This window comes from Clarias gariepinus, chromosome 10, assembly GCF_024256425.1.
Source record: "Clarias gariepinus isolate MV-2021 ecotype Netherlands chromosome 10, CGAR_prim_01v2, whole genome shotgun sequence".
In the NCBI taxonomy this organism is placed as follows: Eukaryota; Metazoa; Chordata; class Actinopteri; order Siluriformes; family Clariidae; genus Clarias; species Clarias gariepinus.
Window position 1 is genome coordinate 11,130,867 of NC_071109.1, and position 16,607 is coordinate 11,147,473.

At 38.9% G+C, this 16,607-nt stretch overlaps 1 protein-coding gene across 3 annotated transcripts; it reads left to right on the plus strand.

Moving 5' to 3' along the window:
• Nucleotides 1-304: 304 nt before the first annotated feature.
• Nucleotides 305-14,776, plus strand: ogt.1 (O-linked N-acetylglucosamine (GlcNAc) transferase, tandem duplicate 1). Of its 3 annotated transcripts, none has more exons than XM_053505182.1 (22): nt 305-729; nt 2,837-3,017; nt 4,399-4,642; nt 4,745-4,813; nt 8,236-8,352; nt 8,460-8,539; nt 8,642-8,837; nt 8,933-9,073; nt 9,190-9,290; nt 9,403-9,556; nt 9,822-9,923; nt 10,249-10,428; nt 10,670-10,828; nt 10,967-11,056; nt 11,168-11,293; nt 11,396-11,566; nt 11,667-11,783; nt 11,887-12,051; nt 12,404-12,556; nt 12,655-12,907; nt 13,257-13,380; nt 13,783-14,776. In XM_053505182.1, exons 1-22 carry the CDS (start codon nt 693-695, stop codon nt 13,961-13,963), a joined length of 3,141 nt encoding a protein of 1,046 aa, XP_053361157.1. In that variant the 5' UTR covers nt 305-692; the 3' UTR covers nt 13,964-14,776. The 3 variants fall into 3 exon arrangements, with proteins under 3 accessions (XP_053361157.1, XP_053361158.1, XP_053361159.1); XM_053505183.1 differs by having other exon boundaries at nt 2,867-3,017; XM_053505184.1 differs by lacking the exons at nt 305-729; nt 2,837-3,017; nt 4,399-4,642; nt 4,745-4,813 and adding an exon at nt 4,859-6,982.
• Nucleotides 14,777-16,607: the final 1,831 nt, after the last annotated feature.

A 16,607-nucleotide genomic window follows, 5' to 3' on the forward strand; every position in this document is an offset into this window, starting at 1 on the left:
CCAGATTTTCCGCAGTGCTGGGCGTATTGGTACAACCTTCCCACGTAAATCTAAGCACGACTAGAACTTTGCCTGGGTTCCTCCGCCACTTTATAACAAAAGTAGTTTCTTTTGTATCTTGGAAATTTAAATGTTTTTGCATTCTTGAGCAATTGCATTTAGCTTTATATAAATGTAATAATATAAATGCATTAAGACTAATATTAGTTAATTATATAAATGTCTTATATCAGTCAGATAGGGATCTAGTTTTTTTTTTTTTTTAATCAAAAGTAGTCCCGCCCTCCACCGCCATTTTGTTTTAGGTTATTGTTAGCAGGAGGTCTGCGATGGTGGAAATGAAAGCTAGTGCGTTTGATTTTTACAAACTCTTCCTTTTTTCAATTTGAGCCTGGACAGACACCAATACCGCTTCTACACCAAAACAATCAAGAGTAATTCGGCGTAGTCTTAGGTTTGTGCTTGTGGTTAAAAAAAAGTGTTCTTCTTTTAGCTAATTAGCATCGCTAGCTAGCTAGAAAACGAGGGGAGAAACATCGCTGTATTTATTGCTGTAGCTGAGATTTTAATGTTGCTTTATTAAATAGGCTTCATTCACACCTATTTGTGATAGAATTTTTTGAACCAACGTTAGTAGCTTATTTATTGTCACACTGACGACCAGTCTGCAAGAACCGAAGTCAGGCGGAGAGATGGCGAGCTCGGTGGGAAACGTGGCCGACAGCACAGGTAACCTGCACAACAAGAGCATTAATCTAATGAGAATACAATCAACGTATTTCACTATGTAATTATCCATAGAACTGTTAGTGTTAAAAATAAAGCATTATGAATAGTTACAAGGTGTTAATTGATTGATATGTTGCTACGAAAAAATTATACCGTAGCGTGAATTGATGGCCGAATCTATTCATTCGTGCTCCACCATCGACAAAAAAAAAAATGCTAAATATGTTAATGTTCTATAACAGTAAGAGGGGATGGTTTGATACTTTCTTATAGCTATTTAATTAATAGGAACGACAGGTAGTACGTTTTGATAGTGATATCTTTAAAAAAAATGCTTCCACTACGTAATCAAATTGAGCGAAACAGTGCCCAAGCTTGTTGGTCTGCGCATGCGCTGTATGGATTGACAGAATATATGCTGAAAGAATAATCACGGATCCAACAGGAAGAAATGCTTTAAAATGTTTTTTAAAAAAATTACATGGTGAAGGAATATTATTATTTCCTGTGGGGCGAGGACTTTTTTTAATATAGCATTTTGGAAGGCGTTTTCAGCGTGAGTACTTTGCAATAGTAACAGTTTAAGCAAAGATACTTGACTTAGTAAATTCATTCATTGATTTTCTATAACGCTTATGCTTCAGCGGGGGAGGGGCTGGAGCCTATCCCAGGACACTTTTGGCACAAGAGAGGGTACTCCTTGGACAGGGTGTAGGGCATGGTGTCTAAGATAAAATATATGGGTGGTTGCAACAAGGATGAATTTGAGAAAGATGCCTTTCGCTACTGCTATGTTGTGTTTTAATAAAATCTTTTTAGCTGCAAAGGGCAGTAAAATAATAACGCAAACACTTTTTATGCTACATAAATGTGGTCAGTCACCATTTCTCTGAATGATGAGGTTTTCATGGTAAGCAGAAGCAAGATAAATGGTGTGGTTATAGATGTATAAAAGTAGTCTCGGTTTTTATCCTGTGATTATTATTCCCAAGTGGCCATTAATTCACTTCTTTTTCCCTACAGCTAAAGTAAGTTTTCATATGGGTGTGTTGGTTAGGCGTATGCAAATGCAAGAGCAAACAAAACCTTGTTAAATATGTTTTTCTTTGTGTACCTCAGATGGTTGTAACGCAGTTGACCATTGATTGTCAGCTTTGGTCGGCATCAGTACTGATTCTTGTTGAATTTATTTCATCCCTTCTTCACTTAAACCGCATCATTTTCATTTAATGGATGAGTTCAGTGATTGGCTCATGTACAGTAAATTTAATATTCTGTAGTCATCCTCATTTGTTAAATCAAATGCTCACTACAGGTAGTCCCTGACTTACATTGGAGTTACGAATTTCCAAGGGTTACGACCGGACCACACTTCTACTTCTGGTTCATAGTGATGGTAAATAATCCTAATTTTGGGAAATCTTCAACATAAGAGTTCACAGTGAAAAAAAGCTAAGACAAAATAGCGTCCAGGATTCCCCTCGCGATTTTAAGGCGCAGAGACAACTCTGTTTCATTTGTGAGATTCATTTCATTAGGCGCCACATGATGGCAGACATAGATTTGATCAAGTGGATTGGCATGCTTTACAATGTATTTTTGTGTTAAAGGCATATAAGCCTCACTTTGTCTGACTTAAGATTAAATCGGACTTATAAATGTGCTCCTAGAACATAATTTCATACGTCTGGGACTACCTGTATTAGTATGATGTAGTCATCATTGACTTTGCACGCTCGTACATAAAGTTATAAAACTGCAAAATCTGTCTGAATTCATCCTTTAAATAGTTTTCCAGTTAATTTTTTTTATTTGCTTGTTTTTTTTTTGTTCCTTTCATCTTGAGTGAATGAGTTTCTCATGTCCAAACAAAAAATAATCGGTCTAAAGTTAATACATCCGTACTATTAGAGAAACTCAGTCATTATTAGCATGTTTTTTCTTTTTTCTTTATTTCTTTATTTTTTAGTGTGATGGCCTTTTTATTTAATAAGCATGATAGTTATTTGTCATCTTTGTTCTTTGTCATTTTATTTTTGCTTCATTTCCATTTTTGCTAACATCTTGTTTCCCCCCCTCCTCCTTTCGGGTTGTGTTGGTGCCACAGAACCAACAAAACGTATGCTTTCCTTCCAAGGGTTGGCTGAACTGGCACACCGCGAGTATCAGTCGGGTGATTTTGAGGCAGCAGAGCGCCACTGCATGCAGCTTTGGCGACAGGAACCAGACAATACCGGTGTTCTGCTGCTGCTTTCTTCAATCCACTTCCAGTGTCGCAGACTTGACAGGTAAGGCTTTTAGGAGGACCTGCATCTCCAGTGGGTTCTTGAAGTGCAGCTGCACTGTTATGACAACTTGACATTTTTTTAGGGTTCAGTGTCTTAAAATTAGCAGGAGAAATCAAAACATGGCATTTACAAAATTGCAATATAAATCAGCATCTATGTATCATGATATCATATCACTTGTGATTCCCATCTCTATCATTCATACTGTGTGTACCTGTGCTCTGAGCATGGGCATTAGGAAGACTAAAAGCTAAACTCACTGGTGAGCTTGGAAAAAAGACACTTCCTAATCTTTATACAGTCCACCTTTTCGATTTCTCATATGTCATTCACTTTCGGATTCCTGATCAGGGAGTGTATTTGGCTGATGACGGAAGGAATCTCAATCTTTTTTAAAAATGTATTTCTTTGTACGTGGACTTCAACCTGGAAAATCGCTGATTTACAGAAAAGCTAATTAGCTTATTTTTAGGTTTAACCTTTTAAATATTTCTACAAACTTCTTGCGTGTCAATTAGTTATTAATAGATTCCCTTTTTCCACAGTCAAAGTGACAAGGATCAAGCTTTCAACTCGCATAATTAATTTATTCATTTCTGTAGACTTGCATTAAAATACTTTGCCCCCTTTTTCCTCTGAGAAAGTAAGAGGTAGCTAGGAAACCTTCACTCTGATATGAAACGAGAAACATCGAATCCTTGTTCTTGAACACTTTTCCCATAAACAACACACTTACCAGTCCTAGCTAGTATGGACACATTATCAGCAGTAACACTTAAAAAAATAAAGTTTCACTTTAATTCTCTGGTAATGGGAGAGTCATTTTCCTTCACTGTGGCTTTTAGATTTGTGATGATCAATGGCAGATGGCTTTTAGAGAGATGATAAATCTCTTTAAATTTGCTCACTTACAAGACAGATTGTTCACCGGCACTCCTTTCCTTAGTGTTTGTTTTTCTTACTCACCAGACCGGTCTGCTTATGAGGAAATTGTACATTATGTCACTTGGCACAATTATTTAAATCTGTCAAATTGTCACCCCATCTCTTCACCATGTCGCTCATGGTAAAAACTGTATACTGATTTCCTTGTTTCTGTTTCATAAAAAAAAAACATTTTGTAAAAAGTGTGTTGGCAGTTGAGGAAAAATACTATTTCTGAGAGCTCTCATCTAACTTATTTAGGACATACTGATTTAACACAGCTCTCATTTGCAAAAAGTACAACATAACTTTTTGAAAGAAAAGGATATTTGTCTTGCTGGGCATGTATGGCTAAATCCAGTTGTTTTATTGGATCTTTTATGTTAAAGAATATTACCTGTTTTGGATCTGATGTCAAGACACTTGGCTTCTGGCTAATTCCCCCTCCTGAATGCAGGTCTGCTCACTTCAGCACTTTGGCAATCAAGCAGAATCCTATGCTTGCTGAGGCCTACTCGAACCTGGGCAATGTGTTTAAGGAGCGTGGTCAACTGCAGGAGGCGATTGAGCATTACCGCCATGCGCTGCGCCTCAAGCCGGACTTTATCGATGGCTACATCAACCTGGCAGCAGCACTGGTTGCAGCAGGAGACATGGAGGGTGCTGTGCAGGCTTATGTATCTGCTCTTCAGTACAACCCTGTAAGAAGAATTTAATAGTAATCCCTATAAAAATTGAGCAGCTTAATAGTTTAAGAACACACGCATTTGTATTTTATTTATTTTGTTTTTGTTCTGTTGCAGGATCTGTATTGTGTTCGCAGCGATTTGGGCAACCTCCTTAAAGCTCTTGGGCGTTTGGAAGAGGCAAAGGTCTGTTTTGATATGTCAGCGTGTGCATGATGTTCAGTGTTATTTTTGTTTCTTTATTTCTTTCAGTTTTCTCTGCTTTTTTCTTTAGACACTAGCTTATTGAGTTCTCTCAAATCTTTTAAACCTGTACTTTGGAAGTGAGTGCTTCCCTGACCCCAAACAGACACTAAGATCTCTTCCTGCTTTCTAGACATATGGTGCTTCTTACTTTTTTAATTCTCCCTACCTTTTCACCTGTCCTTCACTTTAGGCCCACACCATCACTTACTCTGCTGTTTAGCGGACCTAGCAACACAGCTAGTGATACAAGTTCCAAAGAGGGCAATATGCTCTCTGTGCACCTTCCAGAACCACACCATCAGAGTAGTTTAATTTAAGACCAAAAACACCAAACATTATCATTACACTCACAGGGACCTCTTTATCTTCAATGTTGTGTTTATTTAAATTTATTTATTTTTATATAGTGACGAGTTTAAAGTAGCCATATTCTCCTCATTGCCATCCTGCTGCCCCCTCTCACTCCTTTTGCTTTGCTGTCTTTCAACACTGCTTCATTCTGATCTAGTTTCTCAGTCAGTGCCCCTTCACACAGGAAGAAAGGCTGGGTCCTTCTGTCTCTCACCAAAGGGGAAATCTTTAAACCAAATTGTTGTTCTGGCATTCTCTTTATTTTTTCCTTTAAATTTTTTTTTTTTTTTTTTTTTTTTAGAGTTATGGAGGGATTATGCTGGCTCGGTCTTAAACAAAACAATGGATTTTATATGAAATTAGTAATATTTGCTATGCTAAAAATAAGATGGCTTCCAACCCAGAACTGGTTAAAATTTTGTTTTTCAAACAAATTGACATTTATTCAGTACTCTTTGAAAGCGCCTGTTTTGGATGACTCTATGAAGGTCACTTTTTTTTTCCCATTCCCACGCACAAAACAAAAACACAAAAAGCTTTCCTTGCTCTTAACCAGATGAGTACACTTTTTGATTTTTAGATTTGTGGGAGATTAAAGTTGCAGAGAAAGGTTTCTGCTTGTTGGTTAGAAGCCCTCTTATTCGTTGCCTCAGGGGGGAGGAGTGGGGAGGAGCACCAGGGTTCCAGCACCCCTCCATGTCCGCTCTGTCGCTCTGCCCCCCCGCGCGCTCGCTTAGGGCCCGTGGAGTGTGCGCGCTCAGAGCTGCTTGCCTGACTCTCCAGCCAAGCTTACTGATACTCTTTCAGGACTCCACAGTGTTCCAGTAAACAACCAGGCTGTATTTTTTCCATATTCATATTTAAATATCACTTTCCACTCTTCCGTTTTTCGCAGAGATTGGCTGAGTAGCCCCTGGGAGGTTTAGGTGGTGGTGTGCGTTGTTGACACTGTGGTGATGTTCGTCCTGGGCTGTGTCAGGCAGGCAGCTCATAATCTGCACTCCACTGCACGCGTCAGATGCGATGATAGAGAGAAAGAATTACACACGCAGCGCAAGCATTGACCTCTTTATTTCAGAGCTGTGGATGCTTCTAGATACAAACCATTAAACCACAGACTTTTTTCTTTACCCATTGGGCAGGATTCAAGAAGGCAGGACAGGATAAATCAAGCAATGTATTAAACCATGTAAACCATGTAAGAGTTAAAAAAAAAAAAAGTAAGGAAATGATGGAAAAAAAATTCTTCCTTTGTGTTTCCATTAATGGTATGATTAATATTATTTATAAGAACATGTTTTTCAGTTAATTTGGGGAAGATCAAGCCAGTTAGCCTCCCTCCTTTTACTTCCCTTAAAAGAGGTTGAATAAACATTGAAAGTGTAACACAAAGCCTTTCTTCTCTCCCATCCCTTCATAAGCATTTCCTTATCACTTTAAAAGTTCAATTGCTGTTAATTGCATGGTTAAAAATTGAGTAGGATATTTTATTATTTTTCTTTTATCTTTGTTTTTGTGAATATTTTTATATCCATATAAAACAAATGTATTGATTGTCGACTTTTACTAACGCTCTTGTTTTCTTATTTTGTCTCTTTTGGTTTCTTCCACCACTGATATTGTTATTTAGAAGGTTTCAGGTGGGTGACACTATTCCTGCGTAGGTGCGGTCTGACGGAAAGGAACACTAGGGCAGCATCAGTCCTCTCCTCTTCTTCCAGCTGCGGCCGCTACCCCCAGACAAAGTCCAAAAATATGGTAACGGGTTTGTAACTGCCAGCAAAAAAAAAGGCTTTATGCCTAAGTTCTTCTGTCTTGTTAATACCTTTTGAAGAACAAAAAACAGAGGAATAAAAAGTAATTGACGAAAGACTACAGTTTTATTTATACTTCCTCTGTGCAACTTAACATCGCCCAAAACAGTGATTAAAAAATAATATATGTATTGGATGCAGTAAGCAAACAAAAACACAGTAAGAACCCTCTAACTCTTACTTGTTAATTATTTTTTTCCTATTGCTTTGGTTTATCCTTTTGTTTTTCCTCTTGATTTGGAGTTGCAGCGTTCTGCTGAGCCGATGATGCGCTGTGAGTCTGCAGCGACGCATGGGTTGCGCAGCGAGAAAGCGCCCTCTATTGCGATCCAAAAGCGCCTGCGCGCAACAAATGCTCCTCTTCCCCCTTCCCTCCCGGCCTGCAGACTACAGATCCGCCCATCTAGCCCACTAGCATGGCACCCAGTGGACCCCTTGCCCAGCACAGGACACTATTGGCAAGAAGTTTAGATGACCAAATTTTAGCCACAATAAATCCTGAAATCTATGTAGAATTGAACAGCTTTTTAGCTATGGTGTGTTCCTGAGGGTCGGATGTACCTAGAGTGTGTGTCAGTCTGGTGGGCTCAGGAGTGCCAGGGGCTTTTGGTCTGTGGTCTGTGCGCTGAGCCGGTGCGAGCGCAGCGAAAAGCGGCAACCAAGTGCAGTGCGACCACGGTGTGGCAAAACTTAATGGCCGCCCGTGTGGCTTTTTTGCGCCTGCATTTCAGGGACCTTCACCTACACTCCATACAGGCATTTAAGGTTGTGAATGCAATCAAACGAAATCCAGTTTTATATGAATTTGTGCAGTCTTAGCTCTCAGCTCTAGTCATAACGCACAATCTTAGTTTCGGTGTATTTTTTAACGTCTCATACCATTCTTTCATTAATGAGACCATAACTGAAAAATGTCAGTCAGGGTGAAGGTGCTGGTCAGATTTGCGCAGCGCAGGAATAAGCGTGCAGCTTAGCGCGGCAGAATGGTGCGCATGCGAGCCCACGCTGTAGACTCACTTTTTGCTTTATGGAGTATGGACTCTAACTCTGGTTTTCTCTACCCTTTTTGTTTTCTTCCTTTTTATTCAATCTCTTTATTTATTTATTTTCCCCCCCAACCCCACATCTCCTCTCTCTGCTCTATTACTCCTCTCTGGCCCTTTTCCTTCTGTTGCTTTCATTGTTAACCTATCAAAGGCTTGCTACCTGAAGGCGATTGAGACTCAGCCGAACTTTGCTGTGGCGTGGAGCAACTTGGGATGCGTGTTCAATGCTCAGGGAGAGATCTGGCTGGCCATTCATCATTTCGAGAAGGTGAGTGAATGCTTCCAAATAAACGTGGGAAGCAGTTAAAGTAGTGTTTTCTGAGAATAACAGATATAGCTGGATGAGGTCATTGATTGGTTTTGTTTGCTTTGTAGGCAGTAACCTTGGATCCAAATTTTTTGGACGCCTACATCAACTTGGGCAATGTGCTTAAAGAAGCCCGCATTTTTGACAGGTAAACTTTCACTTTTGCTGCCCTGTTTTTTCTCTCTTCATTGTTAAACTATGATGTCAGTAGACTATACGATGTTGAATTTAACAATTTTTGTTCCTGAAGAGCTGTTGCTGGTTATCTACGAGCTCTCAGTCTGAGCCCCAACCATGCTGTTGTCCATGGCAACTTGGCCTGCGTATACTACGAGCAGGGTCTAATAGACCTGGCCATCGACACTTATCGACGTGCCATCGAGCTGCAGCCTCACTTTCCCGATGCTTACTGCAATCTCGCCAATGCGCTAAAGGAAAAGGGCAATGTAAGGATCTGTGTCTCTGTATAATGCCACATTGTTGTTTTTTTTGCTTTTATACAAAAAGCAGTACAAAAGTGATATTTTGTGGTGTTACGTAGGTGTCAGAGGCTGAGGAATGTTACAACACAGCACTGCGTCTTTGCCCAACACATGCCGATTCGCTCAACAACCTGGCCAACATCAAACGGGAGCAAGGCAACATTGAAGAGGCTGTCCAGCTCTACAGGAAAGCTCTCGAGGTAAGGAGTCTAGAAGTATTCACACGCTGTTTGCCCTGGCTCTGCACACTTGGGTCAGCCATGCACCTGAAGCAAATTTCTCAGTCCCTTTGTTTGCCGATGTGTTTGTTGAACAGGTGTTTCCAGAGTTTGCTGCAGCTCACTCCAACCTCGCCAGCGTCCTTCAGCAGCAGGGCAAGCTGCAGGAAGCCCTCATGCATTACAAAGAAGCTATCAGGCATGCTATCATTTCTGCTCATTTATTATTATTATTTTTTTTTTATTCTGTCGTAGGCATTTATGCTGTGTGGGATTTTTATAAATTTTTCCTACACTTTGAACACCTACAGGATAAGCCCCACCTTTGCTGATGCGTATTCCAACATGGGAAACACACTAAAGGAGATGCAGGATGTGCCGGGGGCACTGCAATGCTACACACGTGCTATTCAGATCAACCCTGCATTTGCAGATGCTCACAGCAATCTGGCTTCAATACACAAGGTACTGTGGTTTCCCAGTACTGACTGCAAAAAATAATTGCTGCTATGTATTATGTTGCAAACCTTTTATTGTTTCTTTAATGGCGCGTTGTGAATTTTGGGCTTTTTCCCAATGACTAGCACGGGGCATGATGTTAATCGAAACACCCCACACAGCATTTTAGCAGTTCAAAAGTAAACGTATTGTAGTGTGTACCAAACATCTGTTTCATGGTGAAAGGTGATGTGTCAATTAAATCAATGCCATTTTGCACTTTGTCCCACAGGACTCTGGAAACATTCCAGAAGCCATTGCATCTTACCGCACTGCTCTGAAGCTTAAACCTGACTTCCCAGATGCATACTGCAATCTTGCTCACTGCCTGCAGGTATGCACGTTAATTGTCGCTTCCATTCAATGCAATTTAAATGCCTAGATTTATGGAGTGTAGCTTTGTCTTTTATTTTATAACACTTATTAAATTTAACTACTGTAGAATACTTAACATTCATATTTTAAGGCTTAACTTTAAGTACTTGTTAGAAAGAACTATTAATTATTTAAATGCTGTAACTTAAAGTCCTATTTAATTAAATTTCTGTGTGAGGTTTAAGTCTAAGCCAGTAGGATTAAAATGCACTAAATAAATGTTTAAGCATCAGTTTTGATCTTCTATCTAGTTGCTCTAAATTTACAACCATAATTTTTTTCAGATTGTATGCGACTGGACTGATTACGATGAGCGCATGAAGAAGTTGGTTAGCATCGTGGCTGACCAGTTAGAAAAGAACCGTCTGCCCTCAGTGCATCCTCATCACAGCATGTTGTATCCTCTTTCCCATGGCTTCCGCAAAGCCATCGCAGAGAGACATGGCAACCTCTGTTTGGATAAGGTACGTATACAAACAAAAGGTAGAACTGTGTGATAAACTTTACTGATTTCCATTTATAAAGTTAATGTACTTTCCCTCGGTTTCTCACATGGAAATATTACCTGCTTGCTAAGTTATCCTTGGCTTAAAACTATTTCAGTGGTTGGGGCGAAAAAAGTGCTTTGAGAGATACTGACTGACTGCAGTGATCTTTATCCATAGTTTGTCACAAAATATCAGTTGTCTTATGATTCCCTTATAGATCAATGCTCTTCATAAACCTGCATACGAGCATCCTAAGGACCTAAAAGCAAGTGGGGGGCGTTTGCGTGTTGGTTACGTCAGCTCGGATTTCGGCAACCACCCAACCTCCCACCTCATGCAATCCATTCCTGGCATGCATAACTCTGAGAAGTTTGAAGTGAGTTTTTTTTTATTTTATTTTTTTATTTATTTTTATTAACTCAAATACTTTTTTTGTTTTTGAGTGTATTTCTGATGGATATGACTGTAATCTGCTCTGCAGTATTGTGCTAAGCTGGTTAAATTCTATTTCCAGGTCTTCTGCTATGCCCTCAGTCCTGATGACAGCACTAACTTCAGGGTCAAAGTGATGGCCGAGGCTCATCACTTTACTGATCTTTCCCAGGTTAGAACATGCCACAAAAAAGCAGATTGGAATAGCTTAAATCTCCCTTTCCTGAGTTCAATTTTAATAATGTTTCTTACAATTTTCTGTTTATGTGTATCTTTTAATAAGATTCCCTGCAATGGTAAAGCTGCAGACAGAATCCACCAAGATGGAATTCATATTCTAGTCAACATGAATGGCTATACCAAGGGTGCCCGTAATGAGCTGTTTGCCTTGCGTCCAGCTCCCATTCAGGTAAAAAAATAATACAAATGAACACTAATAATAGATGCTTATGCATGATTTTATTCATTTAAACAATTTGATAAATAAATATATATATTTTTTTTTAATCAGGCGATGTGGCTTGGCTACCCTGGCACCAGTGGAGCTCCCTTTATGGACTACATAATTTCTGATAAGGAGACATCTCCAGTTGAGCTGACTGAGCAGTATTCTGAGAAACTGGCCTACATGCCAAACACATTTTTTATTGGGGATCATGCCAACATGTTCCCGCACCTTAAGGCAAATATAGCTATTATGAATTTCCTTAACTGATATAATGTTGTAATAGTGTTGTCTTAGACAAAGAAAAACTTTTTTTTTTTTTTTTTTTATTTTTCAGAAAAAGGCAGTGATTGATTTCAAGTCCAACGGACACATTTTTGACAATCGCATCGTACTGAATGGAATCGATCTCAAAGCCTTTTTAGACAGCCTTCCAGATGTCAAGGTCATTAAGGTTAGTGAGGAACCTCCAAAATATTAAAAAGTTTGTGCTTTATTTTCCTACGTGACTCCATTGCTGATCTGAGGATTTATTTTTTTTTATTTTTTTTTTGTAGATGGAATGTGACAGCCAGGAGTCCACAGATAGTAACGGAGCCCTCTCCATGCCAGTCATCCCAATGAACACAGCTGCCGAGGCAATCATAAACATGATTAACCAGGGCCAGATCCAAGTAACCATCAATAGTTTTACAGTCAGCAATGGCTTGGCCACCACTCAGGTACTTCTAAACACACAAGAATACTTGAAGTCTTTAAAATCGACCGCATGAGTAATCTTTTAGCTTCCTTCATGTGGATGTGGCTGTTTAATAGCTGCAGGCAATGTTGTATTTCTTATTTGCCATGACACCTAGTAGACTTTTTAAGTTGGCACTAAAATAATAAGGGTTTTATCGGTTACAGAGTTAACTCACTTGAGTTTTGTCTTGATTAACAATTTTGTCTTGAATACTAATTTGTTCGTGTCACAGCAGTTTAGTAAGTTTAATTTCCAAAAAGCTGAGTCTGAATGCTGCTTAAATAGCACAAAGTGCATGACATAATGATCTGTTTATTCCCCCCCCTTAACAGATTAATAACAAGGCTGCAACAGGAGAAGAGGTTCCTAGAACAATTGTGGTGACAACTCGCTCTCAGTATGGACTGCCTGAGGACTCCATTGTCTACTGTAATTTCAACCAACTCTACAAGATTGATCCTCCCACTCTTCAGATGTGGGCAAATGTAAGCTAAGCAGTGTTTTTTGGGAAATCTTTTTTTTTTTTTTCTCTTTGCTTCTGCAGATTTTTTTTGCATTGCTCATTTTTTTAACTTTATTTTAGATTCTGAAACGTGTGCCAAACAGCGTTCTCTGGCTGTTGCGCTTCCCAGCTGTGGGTGAGCCCAACATCCAGCAGTATGCCCAGAGCATGGGCTTGCCTGCCAGCCGCATCATATTCTCCCCTGTTGCCCCTAAAGAGGAGCATGTTAGACGTGGCCAGTTGGCTGATGTCTGCCTCGACACGCCTCTCTGTAATGGCCACACAACTGGCATGGACGTGCTCTGGGCTGGCACGCCGATGGTCACAATGCCAGGTTAGTGACAGTCTGGTGTGTTTAGTTATGTGGTGGTACATCGATGAGAGATTTAAAAGATATTTTGCATTAATGACATTGCAGAAACATTAATAAATTGCCGGGTGTGGGAATGTGTTTTAAAAGTAGCAAACATACAGAAAGCTGTAAATAGAGACTGTATTCAGCTACAATTAACTCTAGAATTGCAAAAATATGAGAGAGCATGTTAACATCATTAGACCAAATGTTAGCAAAACTATTTATCTTCTCACCAAAAATATTTTTTTTAATTTAAATTGTTCTCAGTCTACATGAACTTTAACATTTAAAATCCTTGATTTCCCTTTTCTCTGTTTGATGCATGTAGGTGAGACACTTGCCTCCCGTGTGGCTGCTTCTCAGTTGACTTGCCTTGGCTGCCTTGAGCTCATTGCACAGAGTCGGCAGGAGTACGAAGATGTGGCCGTCAAGCTTGGTACCGACATGGAGTTGTAAGTCAACTTTACCAACTAAACTAGCAAATTTAAGCAATTCTTTATTTTGTAAATGGGACATTTAAAGCAAGTAATGAGATTATAACATTGGATACAGTAAACATTGTTTGATATTGCATCTTGGAACATATTCCATTTTATTTCAAAGCTCCTCAACTTTAAAAGTGCTGTGGAAAAAAAAAAGAATGGAGTTTCTTCTCCTTTTTAGTGTTAATTTATTTTATTATATTGAACATTTGACCTTGCAGTTAACCGCATTGTGTTTATCAGGTTAATAGCTAATATTTGACTTATTAGGCAATATTTGGCAGTTCATGGCCAGTTTGTAATTCCTCAGGAATCTCCTTCCAGTAAACTTGTAGCCCACTTAAAACACCTGTCCCTTGTTATGTCTTGCAGCTTGAAGAAAATCCGATCTCGTGTGTGGAAGCAGCGTATTTGCAGCCCGCTTTTCAACACTAAGCAGTACACCATGGACTTAGAGCGCCTCTACTTGCAGATGTGGGAGCACCACGCAAGCGGTGCGAAACCTGACCACATGGTGAAGATGCAGCTACTTGAGAGCAGTGAAAGCGCCTGAGTCCGCCCTCTTTCCCTTCTACGCGTTACCCAACACACATACTTCAGTTTTCATCAGTGTCAGAGACTCCCTAGAGCCTGCTTTTGAGCACCGTCACTATGATCTGCCCCTTCAGCTATAGATTTAGTTTCTGTGAGCCAGCGTGGAGTGTGTAATGATGGACCCTTCTTCACACTGAGACTCCTTTCCTCCAGAAATCTTATCGACACTGGCTTCCCTTCTGCTGCTTCTCTGTCCTGCTTGGGTGTGGACTTCTTAAAAATGGAGTAATTTTGTGTCAAATTGTGACCTTCGTGTCAGTAGATGAAGGTCTTTTTTCTTGAAGCATCAGAGGGACAGTGTTGAACTTTAAAATTTTGGCATTTTGCAAAGATGAGTGATTGGCTTTAATATGCTAACGTGAATGTTTGCCTTTTTAGTTAGCAGCTGTTTCTGTTTTAGTATGTTCTTGACTGGGAATAAGGTGTGTGTGATTTTGATTTTCCAGTGCTTTTTCTCCCTTCCCTTTAATAGTTAGTAATGCAAACTATTTTCATTTGTATTGTTTATTGAAACATGCCCAGAATGTTTATGGAGAAGCTAGAATGAAGAAAAATAATAATGCAAATCCAATAATAGCCTGCAAACTACTCTAGTATTCATCGTAAATTCTAATTTGTTTTATTATTTTTACCAGAAAGGTTCAAGGTAAGTATTTTCCAAGTTCCATCTTTTTTTTACACGTCTTCCTATTGATCATTTTATTTATGCTGTCAGTCAAATTGCAAGGCTCTTACATAAAATGAAATAAAGAAATGTGGCAAATTCTCAAAATCAGTCTTAATTTTAACTGAATAAGTAAAATATTTTATTCATGCTTGGGAAATTCTGGTTTAAAGGTATTCTATGGTCTTGCAGTATTAAAAATTGTGACTGTGTTGTAAATGTGACCCTGAAAGTTATTTAAAATAGTCTTGGTCCTGGGAAACATTAAAATTATGTGCATAATAAGCAAACCTTATTTCATTATTTAGTAGAGAGAGTCTGGAACGTACAGTTTCATATACCAGCAGAGTTTTTTTTTTCTTTTTAGTGTACTGAATTAAAAATGTAATTTAAATAACATCTTTATTAATAAGACAACCCTACTGACATTTGTGTGATTTTACTACGGCAAAATCTTATAGCCTTAAGTGTGTTTAACACACCACAGTCAGGCCCATTACACGGAAACTGACTAAAAAAAATGCAAGTATACACTGATCAGCCATGACATACAGTACAGTAAAAACTACTTTACTAATGTTGTGTTGGTCACTCTGCTGCCAGGCCGGACTAGTTCTGGACTCTAGAGGTGTGCTGTTGTGTCTGGTACCATGATAAGCCATGAGCTGTGGGGCCTCTGTTTGGACTTATTTGTGCAGCACATCCTACAGATGCTTGATCAGACTAAAATCCCCGAAATGTCATGGCCCGTATTCACAAAGCTTCTTAGTATTTGCTTAGAGAACTCCTATTTTAGCTTAAAAAGTCCTAGCTGGGAGTCCTAGACTAAACGTGATCCAGTAAACCTCAGAGCAACTCTGAGTAAGGAAAGTGCAAAAACCATTGTCTTAATGAGAAGGAGTGGTTGACCCGGTTGCTGGGGATGATGCTGCAAATCAAGGACTGTAATTGGTTAATGAATCTGTAATAAAAATTGTATTATCATGAATGCAGGGTAGATATTTAGCCTATAACAAACTTTGCAATTGATTTGACAGTCAAATGTTAAAATGCTTTTAATGCAGCCCATTTCCACACAGTAGTTACTATATATATATTTAAGTTCTTACATTTATTGACCATACTGATTTTATTGCTTGTAATCCATTTTAATCCGTTTGATTGATGGGAGCAAAATGGCTCAAATTTGTATTAATTTACATGATTGCAGAACAGTATTTAAGCTGCTCTTTTGGATGGTATGTAGCCAACAATCCAAGAAAGGTTGTAAGGAAGTAAAACAACAAGAAAACCCAATTGGGCAGAAAAGCCGTGTGTTTGGAGAATATTTTCCGCCATTTTGTCCTCTGCTATAGAAACTCTTAAGCCTCTTAAAAGTCTTCCTCTCTACTCTTAACAATTTTTACCTTAGGAACTGTTTTTAGGTCCAAGATGTTTCGTGAATCATTATCTTTACTAAGATTTAGTCCTAAATTTAAGGGAAAATTTTAAGAGAATGTCATGATTATCATCACTAGGAGTAACCTTCAACTCTCATGTTCCTTAAACTTTCCTAAGCGATGTTAGGAATGTGGCAGGGTATCTATGTATATTTTTGAGACATCTGCCAGGTGATTGGTGGGCGGAAAAGTGGCTACTTGGATGTTTTAATATGTGTACAGTAGAAAAGGTATCTTACATATTAATCCATTACTGGGCTTAACATATTTAAAAAATATTTTGTTCTTTGTAAATAATTTTAGATATGTATAATATGATATGGCACGGTGGTGTAGTGGTTAGCACTGTCGCCCTTGCACACCCCCGTGACCCTAAATACAGGATGAAGCGGTATAGAAGGTGAGTGAGAGTGATGAGTAACATACGAGACAAATATTTGACTTCTATAATAGCATTAAATGATCATTGTAAATATGTTCATCATTATAATGTAGAAAAG